This window comes from Lissotriton helveticus, chromosome 4_1 (assembly GCF_964261635.1).
Source record: "Lissotriton helveticus chromosome 4_1, aLisHel1.1, whole genome shotgun sequence".
NCBI lineage: Eukaryota > Metazoa > Chordata > Amphibia > Caudata > Salamandridae > Lissotriton > Lissotriton helveticus.
In genome coordinates, this window is record NC_136063.1 from 1,438,269,336 (window position 1) to 1,438,286,620 (window position 17,285).

Consider the following 17,285-nt stretch of genomic DNA (forward strand, 5'->3'; position numbering starts at 1 on the left):
GAACATCTCCTGTTGGCTTTCCGAACTAGGACCTTCACCAACTCTTATAGACCATGCCCGCAACCTTGGCATCATCCTGGACATCAAGATCACCATGAAAAACCAGATCAACGCAGTCTCCTCTGCCTGCTTCCTCACCCTCTGCATGCTCTGTAAAATCTTCAAATGGCTCCCCATCAAACAAGAAGAACCGTCACTCAAGACCTCGTCACCAGCTGGCTGGACTAGGGCAACTCACTCTACATAGGAATCATTGTTCACCTCCGGAAAAGACTACAGACCATAAAGAACTCAGCAGATTCTGATCCACACATGCAAAGCCGCGCACAATCAAGGACAAGCATACATTAACCACTGCCTGAACTTCAACCAACCCACCTGCGCTCCATTTCCCTCTCTCAATCTCACACCCACACATCTGCCGAAGCAACAGTGGGGAATGCTCCTTCTCCTACATTGCTGTTAAGTTCAGGAACGCCCTCCCCCTGTTCCTCTGAACATTATCTTCTATGCTGGAATTCAGAAAGGACTCAAGACCTTACTGTTCAACTGCACCCCCCGGTACCCCAGGGTTCAAAGCACTTGGAGACACTCACGGGTGATTAGCTGTGCTTAACAAGTCCTACTTGATTGATTGATTGTGTGAGACAGCATGTTTATAAGTAAACACTTGTCTTTATGTGTATTCCTGTCCATGTGAGTGAAAAAGAGGTAGTGAGAGTGACAGGGAAAGTAATTGAGTGAGAATGAGCAAGAGTGAGTGACAGCGAGTGCAAATATGCGACATACTTAGTAAGAATGACAAAGTGAGATTGTAAGAGTGAATAAAGAGTAAGAGCGAGTTCACATGATTAAGAGACAGTGAGTGAATGAGAATTGTTTCAGAACGAGTGTGAGAGAGTGTGGGTGAGTGAGAATGACTGTGAGTGAGTAAATGTAAGTGAGCTTGAGTGAGTGAGAGTGTGTGTATTAGTGTGTAATGTCTGCGAGTCAACCGTAGGCCCTGGCATCCTGGGCGTAATTCTGGCTTACATAGGCACTCAGGGCAAAATGCTAGCACTGACATATTATAGCACTTCTTGGCATAAGTGGCACCAAAAGAAAATGCTGGTAATGGCATATTAGAATTAATTTTTGGCACATGGGGCACTCATGGCGCAATGCTGATGATGGCATATTGGAGATAAGCCTTGGCATGTGGCACCTGCTTCAATATGCAAACAGTGGCGCACTAGAGGTAATTCTTGGCATATGGAACACCTGTTTCAAAATGCTTGCAGTGGTTCACTAGAGGAAATTTTTGCATTTAGAATATCTGTGGCAAAATGCTGGTACTAGCAATGGGGCATAATCATGGCATAAGTAGCACCCATGGCAAAATGATCGTGCTAGCACGCCACATGTAATTTCTTGACGTATGGGGCAACTTTGGAAAATGCTGGAATGGGTACACTAGAGGTAATTCTTGTTCCAAAGGACACCTGTGGCAAACAATGCTGGCACTGGCACACTGAAGTTATTTCTTGGCATTAGAAAGGACAACCATGTCATATGGGCGGGATCAGGCAACCATGATAAAATGCTGGCCATGATACATTAGGGGTAAGATTCTACATATGGGTCACCCATTCTCTATGAATGGTATTAATGGCAAAAATGCCAGCATTGTCACATTGTATGTCTATCTTGGCACCCATTGAATATGATTGGAAGCCTATGAAGGAATTCTGGTCCGAACACAGTTAAGGTAATTATTGATATGGAGCGCAGCTACTGCACATTTATAAAAAAACGGGGTCAACTGCTGGGAAGCATCATAGTTCATTGCCTAGACCCACCAGGAAAGTACTTTGATATTTACTAAGTGCCCTTTCAGAACATATGGTGTTTGAACACATTTATGTGAAAATTGGCGTTTAAACTTTTCAAACTTTTCTCTGAGGTACAACCCAAATAGAAAAAGATGGGCTCATTTGGTTGCTGGAATTTGGAGATAGTGTTATGCCCAATGCTTTCAAAGATCACATGCTACCACTGGAAGACACAACACCCACTCAAGTAAATATTGAATTCAATAGGTCAGCCAAAGACCTAAGAATGAATGAATACTGTTAACATTTGGAGTAATTCTGGAGTAGGGTGAAGGCTGGTGGCCTATGATGTTTCAGTGAGCAACAGATTCTTTAATATTCTAGCTCAGTATCCATGTCATGTTATACCATTTTAACATTAGATAATGCTGTATAAGTTATATGTCAGGTATTGAAGGCTTGTCTAACTAAAAGCCTTGACAATTACAACCCCTAGCGCAATTTCTATTAGAATATTACTGCCAAATAAATGTAGGTTGCGCTAATAAAAACCACATAGAAATTCATTATTTTTATCATGTGGCTTTCAGCAGCACCCAATCCAGCATCATGACTACAACAGAGCTATTGCAACGAAGTGATAGTTCATGGCATTTGTGAAACTCTGACATTACTTTATGAATAGCCCTTATCCTCATGGGGGCCCAAACAATTTCAGACTATGGGGGCTGGACTCTTGTTTGGGTCCTTTTGCATAAATTGTCCTCTGCATATAAATGCACTCTGTGCATGGACAATGACCAGCATTTGGTTCATTATTATGCAATGTGCCATAGTGTTTCACTGCCTATCTAAAAATGCACAATTACGTGCATGCCCGATGGTCAGTGCCGATGTACAACATCACCACAATAAAAATGTTGGCACTGTGGGAGCATGCAAAAGTTTCATATAAATGACTCTTTCTCAGCCACGTCTACATACTCCGCAGACCAGAGGACATGATTGAAAACTAAGGTCTTTATTTACAGTTTGGCTTATGGGATAAATACTCTGTCAAAATGTGACGAATATCCTGACTGCTGTATCACAAGTGCTTTAGCCCTTTACTGCACTTGTAACATGGCAGACAGGCCATCTGCCACGTTTGTGAGGGAGTATCTCATCTGTCAAACTCTGCATAACTCCTTAATTTAGGGAATAGAGCTTTGAGCCCCATCTTCATTGTGCATACAAACGTTTCATGTCACCTTTTTGTAAATTCTGATATATTTAGTTTTTTATGTCTTATTCCACTCATTGAGCTGTTTAGGAATTAATATATATTGTATGTCAACACGTTTCGCTAGAACATCTCACTTCATCAGGGCAGTGTTTTGGTAGATTAAGGCTGGCTCTATGTTAAGGTATCAAAACGTATTTGCCAAAATGTATATCGGTGTTGATAGCACTTAAGAACCTGATAAAGGATCTGGTGGCCTGACCATCATACCAGTAATCCAGGATTCCAGGAAAGCCATACCTCATCCACAGCCTTAAGTACGATTCTTATGTTACCATTATTGATATTGAACCACCAACATAGAAGAATGCATAAAAATCTTGCATTTGCCTTGGGGCTTAGAGAGAAGGAAAGACCTCGCATGAAAAAAGGTTTCCATATGAAAGAAAAAAGTTTAAAAAAAAGCACTTTTAGTGACATTTCATGAATTTTCTAACTGCACATTCAGAATATCTGCAGTGTGAAAAGTCTGCACACATAGGGGCCCGAAAAACACACGTATGCTCCACATCTACGCCATTTATTTACAGTCATTAGTCCTGAAAGCCATAGGCAAAGCTTGTGTTAGCCTAGTAATTCTGTGAAACATGTAACAGTGGTATACTTATGGAGTGAGGATTGGTATGCCTCAGCAATTGGACAATTACCAAACTATGTTTATGAATCGTACACAATTAGTAGTATTTTCAGTTTTGGGAAAACATTTTATACTTTACAAACTCAATATTCTGATTTTTAGGCAAAGCTTTCTTATGATTTATTTAAAACTTCTTTTGAAAACTTGGTATTGAATCTGCCAAAACAGTCACAGAGTTTGTTAACACAATAATACCAAAGTGACACATTCGTAAGATGTATACCCTAATTATTTTATTTTTCTAAACCTCTCAATATTTTTTACAGGAAGGATAAACCAGAACGAAGCTCTGTCGATCATATACTACATCCAAACCCTCTGAAGAATACGATACAGAGTACTTTACCGACATGACAAGTCAAAAAGGTATTGCTCAAATGAACACCCAGGTCTTTCCTCCTAAAGTGATCAATGAAATATGTAATATAGAATTGTCCAACCCTAATCACTTCTTAAAATGTAATCTTGAGTGATTTTGCATCTTGTATATATGTAACTCTTACCACTAGTATCTGTAGTACACTTTTGTATTTACTACCATTCTTATATAAGTTTAGAGTTTATCTGTTTGTATCTTTTCCTTGAGTGAATTTCCAACTTGTATATTTGCAACTCTAAACACTATTATCAGCAGTAGACTTTTGTACTTACTACCATGGTTATGTGAATTCTAAGTTATTCTGTATCTTTTATCACACTCATGTACTCTGACGTCATTATGCAATGTAATCGGTCCTTTTGTAAAGCGATCCAACACCTTTGGGTAAAGTTTGTGCTATATCAAATCGCAATAAAAAAAAGCTCTAATTTAAACATGGTCTCTTCCACTGTTGTCGGTTGACTGGTTGCTTAATCAGTTGGAGAGGTGGAGCAGCGCAATCGCGACAACTGCTGCTTTAGGCTGGAAATATTGCAGAATTTCTGGATATCGCTGAAGAAAAAACAAGAACTTAAAACAATAACAAACCCAAAGTACCATAGCAAAAGTTTAAATATATCAAGCCACAAAACAACAAAACAGTCATAACATAATGCAGCACAGCAACCATAGTACAACAGAATCCGAACACATTGCAGTAATGTAGCACAAAAACAGAGCAGCACAAAAGACAACAGAACTCATCACCACCACAACTACATGCCATGCAAGATATATGCACAAACATTCTTGGCGTGCATTATCATCCCCAGACACGTGCTTTCGTAATACTGTGGTTAAACCCACGCACTGTCTTAGCTTACCACCAATGGCATGAAATAGTGCCAGTCAAAAATGTTACATGATCTGAACCCCTGAGTACATGATATAATACATAAATTACAATTTTGACCATTGTAGTTTCATGCATTACTGTGTGTTGTGTCATCTGGTGTACAGACTTTAAAAAATATATAATTATTTTTATTTGAGCAGAATTTGTACAAAAAGACCCATGATGTCAACAAAGGAGTACAGACTTATCTTGAAGCTTTCTCCCTGACTAGATAACGTTTCCCATTTGCCAGCTTCAGACATTCAGTGAGGGGTGCAGGTGGTGATCTGTGGCAGCTTTGCCTACTCAAAGGGCACAGGTACATCCTCATTGAAGTTTAAAACTGTGGTCAGGTATCCCTGACTTATATGCACATCGTACATGTGGCAGGAGGGCTGTACCTTTATGTGCCTTGGGTCTACACAAGTGCAATGTAGCACATAAAAGTCAGAAATTAAGCTGGTGACACGCGCATCATACAGCGTTTACTGTGATGGCGACACTCAGAAGTGGTGAGACTCCATCTTACATGTCATAAATATTCAGCCATCACTTCCTCCCAGAATCGAGAAACTGTTGGATCTAGTCCCTCGCAGAAGCAAGCATAAAGCTTGACCCTAAATCAAGAATCTGACTATTGATGCAAAAAAGTGGGCCTGGTTAGTTACTGGTCAGATCTTACTTATTGGGGTATATTTACAAGCCCCTAACACCACCAGAGCATCATTTTTTCTGAGGCTCCGGTGGCATTGCGCCATTCCCCATATTTACAAGTTGGCGCTAAGCCACTTAATATGGCTTTACATCACTTTGTAATATATGCCCCTTTCTGCTGCAGTCTGCTCAGTCAAAAGGGTGGGCAATGGGTGTTGCAGTGGATGTTCCACCGCAACACCCATTGCTTTTTTATGCTGCCCCAGATTTACAAAGCTGAGGCAGCGCCAAAAACTAAGGCTAGGTAATCCCTGGTCTTAGAATGGCTCTTTCTATATGTGCTGCATAATGCAGCACGCATAGAAAGAGCAACTCACCATTATTGATTGTTTATGTAAGGAAGGTGTCTTTTAATAGAAACATAAAGAATCGCCCCTGCAGCGCAGGCACCTTTGCAACATGGTTCCATGATGCCTGCACTGGCACTAGGCAGCTTTTTAGCACCAGCGCTAGGGGAAACACAGGGGTGCGTCGTATTTTTGTAAATACGGCTCATCCCTGCGTTTTGAAAATGTAGGAGCGCTGCGTTGCCAAACTTTGCGTAACACAGTGCTCCAGCATTTTCTTGTAAATATCCCTATAGTCTCTACTGTGCCACCGTAGTTGCTGGCAAAATGATGCTGGATACTGAAGTCCACTGCTGATTCTCAGTTTGGGAGGTCTTGGGTGGTGAGCACGTCTCAAGAAACTCTTTCTTTCTCCTCTTTATCAGCTACAACTGCCTGCCTCTAATCTAAACATGGCGAGGCAACCTGATAACTCTGTGGCAGACGGGCTGTCAACAGTGGAGGCAGCTAAGTCTCTAAACGTTAAAGGGAATGCAGACCTGTGAATTTGCGTGAATTTGGTGGGTTGGGACCACACTACTGATTAGTTCCTGCCCCACCAAATTTAAAATAACTTTGTAAGTCTCAGGCACTGATTTGTGGTTTCAGTGAAGAGTGCCTTGAGATTTACGAACATGCCATTGGTTCTGAGCTATTTTTCAAAAGTTTTAGGAAGATGTCAGAGCAAACTAGAGGTATGGAAACAGCCTTCTCCATTGAAGCTTGTCGACAATGGTTTGCAAATCAAAATTAATATCACTGTTTCTGCAAAACTATTGAAATAAGATATGAGCAGACCTGTGAAGTTACACAATTGTTGTCCTTCGTTTCATTTCCTGTATCACCCTATTATAGTGTGTAAATCTTCTTTTTTGTTGTTGTTTTTTTTTGTCCTCATATCCACCATGGTAGAAGAAAGCCATCTAGAAACAAGCCAAAGAACCGCTGTCTCAGTATTATACTGGATGGGATCATATCAAGAGGGGGGGGGGGGGGGCGACATCCCACAGCTGTTAGTGGCTGAGTCTCGTTTTTGGCTGCCACTAGGGAAACCCTCAGCTTGTCCTGTGCCGGGCTTGACCGGTTATCTGCTGGATCAAAGGCTAAAGCATGGGCACCATAGTAGTGTAATCATTGGACCCGGGGAAAAGAAAAAAAAAAAAAAACGGATCTTTAGTGTGCCCAAACCAGCATGTGCCAAAAGGCTCTTTTGTTTTTATTTCCCAGTCTAGCTAGATCCATTCTGGCCGTCTTTAGGATAGATGCCAGCCAGTCCCCATGTGAGGGGGGTAGGGGGTCTTTCCACCTTCTGCAAATCTCCCTCCTTGCCAAGAGAATAGTGTAGAAGACAAGGCTTCTTGCTGCTCCTTGTGCGCCTGTCAGGATTCCAAAAATTACTGATGAATAGGTACCCCGACTGACTAAGGCCTTCCCCCTGCAACATGGCTGAAAACATCAGGCCTACCCCATGGTCTGTTGGTTTTTTTAACAGCATTCGAGTGTGCGACAGCTGAAATGCCCAAGCGTATAGTTTTAAATCTGGCGCAGCCAATTCCCCCTTCTCCCATCGCCTTCTTATCTTTTTCCAGGCAATTCTTGGAAGTTTTTGGTTCCAGATAAAAGAGATGATATCTGACTGTAATTTAGATATGTGTGTCTGTTAAAAATAAAGAGGGATGGTATTAAACAGAAATGAAATTTTGGGCAAGATGGACATTTTAATCAAATTAACTCTGCCAATTAAGGAATAGTTGCAGATGAGACCACGATTGCATCAAATTTCTACATTCTTTGGCGACTGCTGTGAAGTTTACCATAGTGAGTTTGTTAAGATCTTTTACAATGTTTAAACCCAGGTAACGCATTGACTGACCCGGCTGCACTTCCAAAGCACTGACATCATCGTTCCAAACCAACATCTCAGTCTTGCCAGCGTTGATCTGGTACCCCGATATCTGACCAAAACGCCGAGCAATTTCGAATATTACAGGGAGGGCTGTAGCGACATCTGGTGTAAGGATAAGCAGGTCATCGGCATATAGAGCCACCTTTCTCTCCCACCTGTAGAAAAGTCAGCCCATATCGCACCCGATGCCCAGGCTGCTGGCGCAGGGCACTTCTTCGTTCTCATCTTAAATAATTACCAAATAAAGAGACGGGCACTGGAAGCAGGAAGACAAAGAAAAAGGTTTATTTCTCATGAGGAGAGCCTGTCATTTGGGACACTCGCATAGTGTCTTCGGGAGGTGCTCTAACAAGTTTCTCTGAGGCTTCGTCTTTTATACACAGGTTGGTGGCACACAGGCAACCTTTATTACAATCAACACTTTGTATAGTATGGAGGTATTCCAACACGTGGCTACGGTAGGGCCCTTATCCTCCATGCAATAGGAGGGGGCTATCATGCGGCTGAGGGTTCTGCTGATTCCATTGGAATGTGTGTGCCTGATTGAATCTCAGGGGGTGGGGCGGTTATGATCAATAGTGGCTTCTTTCAAGAGAGACGAGTACATACAGTGGTGGGCAATAAACTGTATCCTCGGGCTGAGGGATGACCAGCGGTCTGTGCAGACATTCGGGCTCAGAGGAAGAGGTCATCAAAGATGGGGTATTCATGGAGGGACAGGAGGTGTTGGTCAGGCGCGGGGTGCGATTCTTTAGGGACAGAGTCATGCGGGAGGGGTGGGCTCATGACTCGCGCATGTGGGAGAGGGGTAGCCAGGGTGCATGGGGGAGGCTTGCAGGGTCAGGGAAGGGGCGCTGATGAGCGATCGTGAACAGGGAGACCATGGTACCTAAAATGGCTGTCGTGTGCGTGTGTGCTATGCTAGTGGGACAACATAGTCAGAGTCTTAGCGATATCCATTCTGTTTACACCAAGGGGTATTGTGAACACAAATGAACGCCGCTTATGTACATACACACTGCTATTTTTAACAGTCGCCACTTTTTACATAAGCACGTTCAATTTCTACACAGTCGATGTGATAGGCAGAATACGATGCATGTCAATTTACATCTGTTGGGCTCTTTAGACAAGCCTAGAAATCGGCATAATATATAGTCGGTGTAGAATCAAGGGAAAAAAAATGCTTCGACACATAAAAATCAAGTTCACATTTTTCTCTCTAGTGACATCATATACAGAAAGAACGCTCTGATACCTTCCGGCTTGTCAGTACTATAGGGGATCTTTGGAAAACTAACCACATGAGTGACCGATGAAACATTTCTTAAAAGGCAATACAAAATGGTTGAGGGAGGTGTTCAATTCGATACAAGTAATTTAGTCAAGGGGCGAATAGAAAGTTCTGGAAAGGGGGAGGGTCTTTGTCGCAATGTCTTTTAACAGAGTCCGTCTTCTTTTGTTGGCGCTGCTGAGCACCGGCGGTGGAGCTATAGGTCCAGCTCGGATTCGTCCTTACACGTTGCAGGATGCGATCAGTCCTCTGCTGTTAGATCACAGTCCTGTTTCCTAACTCATTTTCTTAGGGGTGCCTTATGCTGGGCACCTGCGTGCCTTTCTTTTTCCGTGACAAAATCCCAGTCCATAGTCAAATTTTATATGAAAGAGTTTGTTGAATAATCGAGGGAGGAGAGGGCGGAGTGGGGCCAGGTCTTCGAACACACCAAGGGACCAAGGGAGCAAAGGACAATGAGCAGGCAGGCCCATCAGTCGGACTCAAAAAGGGACGGGGACTTCAGGCACGAGTGGGTCAGCAAGTCGAGGGCTTCAAGGCAGCCCCTTATTTCTTCATCAGCTGAACTTGAAAGTTGTGCCTCGTCCCGCGTCTCGTTGCTCTGCGGCTCCACCTTTGGTCGTCACACGTGCTCCATGATCTGTGGCCAGGCTGTGCGTCACGCCCAGCTCCTCTCCTTTGGTGATTGTATCTTTGAATGGGTGAAAAACAAGTTTTAGAAAAACTGGTCGAGAGAATAGTTATACATCTCAATCCATCCCCATGCCTGAGTAGGTGGGGGATAGGTTCATCGGTCACAGTCAAAGGTCGTCACTTATGGAGTCTGGAGAAGGGTATTGCATATTGAATTCATAGACTTGTTTGGCGTACATTCGCGACATATGATAAGAGAAATTGGATTTTTGTACACAATGTATTACATTACATTAAACATCGAGTCCTTATGTAGAGACTCGTTCTTCCCTTTAACCCAAGTATCGACGATCTTACATCTCCCTTCGGGGTCGGCTAATTTTTGCAAGCAGGGGCGTTATCGTAGGGTTGATCGGGGGCGCGTGGGTGCTTTTGAACAGGGAGCTGGGGTCGATCGGGGGAAGTGGGGTGGCTCTGGACATCCGCACTTAGGTGCAAGGGGGTGGGGCAATCGGGACATTTGGGGATCGCATTTCTAACGAACTGAGAAACAGAAGGCCATTGACGTTATAGTTCCCTTATAAAAGGCCAGATTAGGGGACATCCGTCGTCTTACCTGTCCTTTCCTTCATTACCAACTCAGGTTCTATCGTTTGCAGAAAGGAGAGGTAGTAATATGGCAAGTCACAATCGTTTTGGTTTTGGTCAATTTTGCTGAACACCTTTGCGTTCGAGGAAATCCAATTATGTTTGTGTCGGAGGGACACAACGTTCTTGCACAAAGGAGGAGGGAGCAGGGGGACCTTGAGAGAGAGAGAGAGAGAGAGAGAGAGAGAGAGAGAGAGAGAGAGAGAGAGAGAGAGAGAGAGAGAGAGAGAGAGAGAGAGAGAGAGAGAGAGAGAGAGAGAGAGAGAGAGAGAGAGAGAGAGAGAGAGAGAGAGAGAGAGAGAGAGATAGTCGCTCGCACTCTAAACGAACCACTCGGTACACGTATACCGTGGGGAGAGAGAGACGTGTACAATAATGGTCCATTCAGTGCGCACACAACCTAGAACGGCAGGGGTTAAGTAACACGGAAACACAGGCAGAGGGATGACGTAGATTCATGCATCACGTACACACAAACTCAGACGGGGAGACAGTACAAGTATTACATACAAAGATCCAAGACAAACATAAAACAGTTATTGGCCACAATTATCTTTTTCTGTATGCTACGCATACTTATTGTTCTGAGCTCTTTTTACCTGTTTCTTATCTTTTATTCGTTGGCTGCCTTTTACTGGTGGCTTTGTTTGTACACACTTACGCTTTTGGCAACTGGTCATGAACTAACCTGGTCGGGCTAACGCTCATGGAGGTTTATTCGAGTCATTTTAGCAAGTGCGTTTCCAGGCTGAGACAACAGTTGGTGTCAATTGGAGAGCAATGGGGCAGCTTGAAGTTACGTGTCTAGGAGGATGCGGAAAAGGAGGTAGTAGGTTTTCAAATATCGGTAATATCCCTAGTCCTCTCGGCGGAGGATACTTGTGTAACCCCTACCTTGAAATACCCTAAACTTTTCCCTACTTAGTTAAACGTAAGAATGCATAATCATGTGTGTACATTATTCTTTTTTTTTTTTTTGCTTTATTCGGGGCTTGTCGCGGTTAGGTACTGTAATCAGATCCCTTTTCCCATCTCTTCGTCTGTTGGATCACCATTTTCGTCGGCATTCCGGGGTGACCTGCAGAGAGAGGGGAAAGGAGGGAAGGGAGGGCAGGCTACATTGATACGCACTCGCGCGCATAAACCCAGAAAGGTTTTTACTTACTGCGTACTCGGCCTATTTCCACAGGATGCAGTCACTGCCAACTGGGGCGTTCAAGCCCAGGTGGACCGTTAGCGTGATTTTTCTTATACAGGTAGCGTATAAAGTATGGGCTAAATACCTGGATCTTCAGCGGTTGCTTTTGGCTGTATAAAAAGGAAAAATACACAACTAAAATTCGACCCTTCATATTTGCAATATTTCTACGTGCTATACCCTTCCAACCCTTTATCTAATCGAGCTTAGTCATTCCACCTATATTTCAGTTATATCGAAAAATAGGGATTATTCATTCAAGACTTTATCAATTTACACGGACAACTATAGTTGCTTTCTCAAAAAATCTTTAATAAGAATGTCGGTGCATAAATACGGGCCTACAATCCTGTGGACCAGCCACGGAGCAGGCTGAAACTGTAGATGCGAGGATACTTTATTAGTAGAAAACTTTAATGGAGTCGGTGGTCGTTTATTTCATACAAAAAGTGCGAAAAGCGCAATGAAATCATATTGAATCTTTTTGCGTGAGCGTATATTATAAAACATCGAAGTTTCGAACTTTCAATAATAATGATGCGCCAATTTCAACAACGATTCATTGTCCGAATGTTCAATCGGTATCCATCTTACGTCAATTCATTGTCCTTAATTGTCCGAACACCTAATCAGTACTCATCTCATATCAATTCATTGTTCGAGCTGACAGTACACATCCTATATCAATCCATTGTTCGAACTCACAATCAGTACACATCCTATATCAATCTAAAATGTTTAAAAACTACATACATATCCTATGACACCAAGGCTGAGCAATCGGAGTACAATAAAGAGTTGAGGGTATCATTTGCTTCGGCGCCATTTTGGGTGCAGTCAGGCAGAACCAGGCATAGTCTAAATGTCTACTAACTCGTGGTTGGGCCCAGAGCTTCCTTTGGCAGTCCCAAAGTTCTGTTAAAGGGCAAAAGAAAGGATCGGTGGTTTGAACCATTAGTAAAAAAAAAAAGGGGGTTGCAACAATGTTCCTACCGGTCATACTGTGCCTTCACCGGAACTGATCCGAACTGTGGTCTGCAGGATTCCAGTCATTCAAACTGAGGCTGGCGCCAGCATGGGAGCGCCGACGTCCTGCGGCTACATTTCCATCGTTCCGTGGGCAATCATGGCAGTCACTCCCCATCGGGGGTATTTGCGGGAGTTGGGGACTCCCGCGGCTCCTCTAGAATCTTCAAGGTTGTGGAGAACTATGACGGTGGAGTCAACAAGTGACCGGACCATTCCTTCATGCTGGGCCCGCTCTTGCCAGGTCGATCACCATTTTGAAAGTTCGGCAGCTACCGGCGATCGCGGGGTCAAATGAGCGGACGGGCTCCACCCTGCCGGGCGAGGCGTTGCAGCATCGCCACAGTGGAAGAACCCTTTTCCGGGCGCCTGGAGCGCTGAGGGTGCAGCTGGGAAGCCTCCACCTGGGGAGGCAGGAGAGGCCTGTTCCCACCGTCTCTCTCTCCCAGTGCACCCCACGGCGCCAGCTTGACATTTGTTATGGCCGGTGGCGATGAGGACGAGGGGGGGGGGGGTCGGAGGCATGTGCAAGACATCCCCCCCCAGAGTTGTCGCAGCAATTATAGAGGAAAGAAGTGGTGTCTGGCGTGTTGCTGCTGCCATTACGAAGGAGAAAAGACAAAATGTCTCGTCCGTCTCTGGGCCGGGCTTCCGGTGGATGTCGGCCGGACGCCCCTTGCTCTGGCCCCATGAACGGGTTCCTTGGCTTATCGATTGCAGCCGGATCCCGTCGGCCCCAGCCCCCGGCCGTTGGTGGCCGGACCGGGAGAGCATGTGGCGGGACTATCTGCAACTCTCAAGGGCCACCGCGGCCGGACTAGGAGAGAGAGGGGAGGGTCGAGGACATAGACATTCCCCCCCCTGCAACTCTCCAGTGTTGTCAAGGCAATCCCCTGGCCGGATCCCGCTGGCCTCGGCCTCTCCTCCGGCTGCACCCTACGTTAGGATCTCCTGGCCGACTGTTGGCAGCAGGACCCGCCTTATATGGGTTGCTTCCGGCTGGGCGTAGCCGCAACCCTGCTTCTCTCTGGAAGTTTCCAGAGTGGGGGCGGATGTTCTGCAGACTTGCATTTTCCCCAGTTCATTGTTTTTATTTTCAGGTTTCTTATTACGGGTTACTAAATAGGTTTTGCCATTAAGTATTGTTATTGTTTTTCTTGCTCGTTATTTAATAAAAAGTTCATGTTCATCAGTGGCCTACTGATTTCGTTTTCCTATTCCTTTCTTTCCAGGTTGTTTCATGCTAAAGTTTTCTGTTAACAGGTTACAGTGATCACTTCGTTATTATTGTATATGTCCTTTTCACTAGGGGTGTTCTCTGGTCGGGCCAGATGACCTATCCCCAGTAAATGGTCCGGGTGAAACTGGCGTATCAACCAGTGGGGTGTAGATAGGCATGACAGACTACCACGGGGGACAAAGGTCCGCATTACCTACCCTTCACTACTTGCAAAGACTAGAGTATGGCGATTTCTGTGCTTGTATGCAAATAGGGAATACCTCCAAAAAGAACCAATTCCAAACAGTCAACGTTTGGATAAACAATCAATCAATGAGGAATGGAATAGGTACGACGTGTTAAAGGTTTGCGTTACCTACCCTTCACTATCGGCAAAGGGAGAGAGAATATTCCTATTCTTCCCCGTTTGCGGGCAGAGAAGATCCCTAAGAGAACCAACTTCGAACAATTCAATGCTCGATTCAATCAATCAATCAATGGGGAGGAAAAGAATAGGCACGACGTGTTAAAGTTTTGCGTTGCTTACCCTTCACTATCTGCAAAGACTAAACAGAGTATGGCGATTCTGCGTTTGTTTGCAAATAGAGAATCTCCCAGAAGCAATCAATAGGTAATACTAGTATTATCAAACAATCAATCAATCAATCAATTTCGCAATTTGTCGTGTGTCACGACCTTACCCGGACCGGACCATGTGGACAGTTCTTCGCCTTCCTTTTTCCAGCGCCCAATCGGTCTCTTTTCTCCATGTTTTTACCGCAGCATTCCTGTGGGATTCCAGTCAGGACAACAGGTCACTTGAGAGAGGTCCGTTCGGAATCGGTGAAGTTCATTCAATCGGCAGCCGGACGAGGGCCCTCTCAAGGCAGGTATACTCCAATCATTTAGATGTTCACCCCATCGTCTGGACCTCTCTTACCGGACCTTATGCCGCTGATGGACCCCGCGTTTGGGGCGCCAATTGTAGAAAAGTCAGCCCATATCGCACCCGATGCCCAGGCTGCTGGCGCAGGGCGACTCTTCGTTCTCATCTTAAATAATTACCAAATAAAGAGACGGGCACTGGAAGCAGGAAGACAAAGAAAAAGGTTTATTTCTCATGAGGAGAGCCTGTCATTTGGGACACTCGCATAGTGTCTTCGGGAGGTGCTCTAACAAGTTTCTCTGAGGCTTCGTCTTTTATACACAGGTTGGTGGCACACAGGCAACCTTTATTACAATCAACACTTTGTATAGTATGGAGGTATTCCAACACGTGGCTACGGTAGGGCCCTTATCCTCCATGCAATAGGAGGGGGCTATCATGCGGCTGAGGGTTCTGCTGATTCCATTGGAATGTGTGTGCCTGATTGAATCTCAGGGGGTGGGGCGGTTATGATCAATAGTGGCTTCTTTCAAGAGAGACGAGTACATACAGTGGTGGGCAATAAACTGTATCCTCTGGCTGAGGGATGACCAGCGGTCTGTGCAGACATTCGGGCTCAGAGGAAGAGGTCATCAAAGGAGGGTTATTCATGGAGGGACAGGAGGTGTTGGTCAGGCGCGGGGTGCGATTCTTTAGGGACAGAGTCATGCGGGAGGGGTGGGCTCATGACTCGCGCATGTGGGAGAGGGGTAGCCAGGGTGCATGGGGGAGGCTTGCAGGGTCAGGGAAGGGGCGCTGATGAGCGATCGTGAACAGGGAGACCATGGTACCTAAAATGGCTGTCGTGTGCGTGTGTGCTATGCTAGTGGGACAACATATTCAGAGTCTTAGCGATATCCATTCTGTTTACACCAAGGGGTATTGTGAACACAAATGAACGCCGCTTATGTACATACACACTGCTATTTTTAACACACCCACTATGACAAAAAGATCTGATGGTATTCTCTCTCCTAAGTTGTTGTGCGAGAGGCTCAATATAGAAGTCAAACAAGAGTGGGGAGAGCGGGCAGCCCTGCCGTGTCCCTCTAGTTATAAAAAAGGGATCCGACAGCTCACCATTAATCAATAGGCTCGCCCTTGGACTTCGATACAGCAGACCAACTGTACGACGAAATCCCTCACCCACGCCGAGTTTAGCCAAGGCCCCCGACAGGTATACCCAACTGACCCTGTCGAAGGCCTTGGTTGCGTCCAGCGTGAGGATAGACAGGGGCAGGTTCTGTGAAACCGCTATGTCTATTGCCCCTATTAGCTCGTACGTCAGTTCATATAGTTGTCGCCCTTTTACAAATCCCTTTTGATCTGCGTGTAAGACTGACCTAGCTACCTTGGCCAATCTAGAGGCCAATACTGTGGTAAAGATCTTGTAGTCCACGTTTAAGATTGAAATTGGCCTATATGATTCGCAAGCGTCTTTAGGTTTTCCGGGTTTCAGGATGAGCGTGATTGATGCATTGTCCCATGATGCCGGCGGGGAGTAACCTTCAAGGAGGATTTGATTAAACAGCTTGGTAAGAAAGGGAACTATCTCAGCTTCTAAGATTCTATAAATTTCTGCAGGGAGGCCGTCAGGCCCTGCGGCTTTACCCTTCTTACTTCTGTTTATAGCGATCCTTACTTCTCCTTCAGTTATGGCGCCATCCAGAAAAAGGGATTGTTCGTTCGTTAATCTAGGTAGGTCTATTTGCGATAACCAGTCTATGACCTCCTCAGGGCGAGTTGCAATTTCCTCCCTGTAGATGGTTTCAAAGAAATCTTTAAAGGCCTTCCTTATTTCAACATCTGATGTTAAAGATTTGTTCCCCACATTAATAGTGGCTACATTGTTCCGGGCCTGATCTGTTTTGGTTTTCCAGGCAAGCATTTTGCCTGCCCCTTCGCTGTATTCAAAATGGGCCAGCTTGCTTGCCTGCCATCTCTTCTGCAATCTAAGATCTAATACTGTTCTAAGATTAATCTTCAGAGATGCCATTTCCCTTCTTTGTGTATCGATGGTGGATTCATCTGCCCCACTGCTAGTATCAATGAGGTTTTGAAGGCTGACTATACTTTCTTCAATTGAAGTGATTTGCTCCCTGTACTGCTTCCTTTTATATGAGACCGTCTTTGTTATGACCCCCCTCAAAAACGCTTTAAATGAGTCCCAAATAATCCTAGTAGATGTAGAGTCATTGTTATCTAAAAAAAAGTTGTGTGCTTCAAGATTGAGATGTACAGTGTCCTCAGAAGAAGAGAGAAGTGAGCGATCGAAGGACCATCTTTGCGGCGCTCTCCCCGTTCCTTGTGCTAGATCCATTACCACTGCGGAGTGATCTGAAAGATGTATTGGGAGATATACGATGGATCTAACATTCTCAGCCAACCTCCGACTAATTAAAATTAAGTCGAT

General features: G+C 44.7%; 1 protein-coding gene across 2 annotated transcripts in view; it reads left to right on the forward strand.

Moving 5' to 3' along the window:
* The window catches only part of LOC144829154 (leukocyte elastase inhibitor-like), a 105,183-nt gene that overhangs the window by 14,106 nt on the left and 73,792 nt on the right, over positions 1-17,285 (forward strand). For both annotated transcript variants that reach the window (XM_078687999.1, XM_078688000.1), the window contains exon 2: positions 3,997-4,096. In XM_078687999.1, coding sequence (XP_078544125.1) covers positions 4,081-4,096 — 16 coding nt within the window. In that variant the 5' untranslated portion in view covers positions 3,997-4,080. The remainder of the gene's footprint in view (positions 1-3,996; positions 4,097-17,285) is intronic.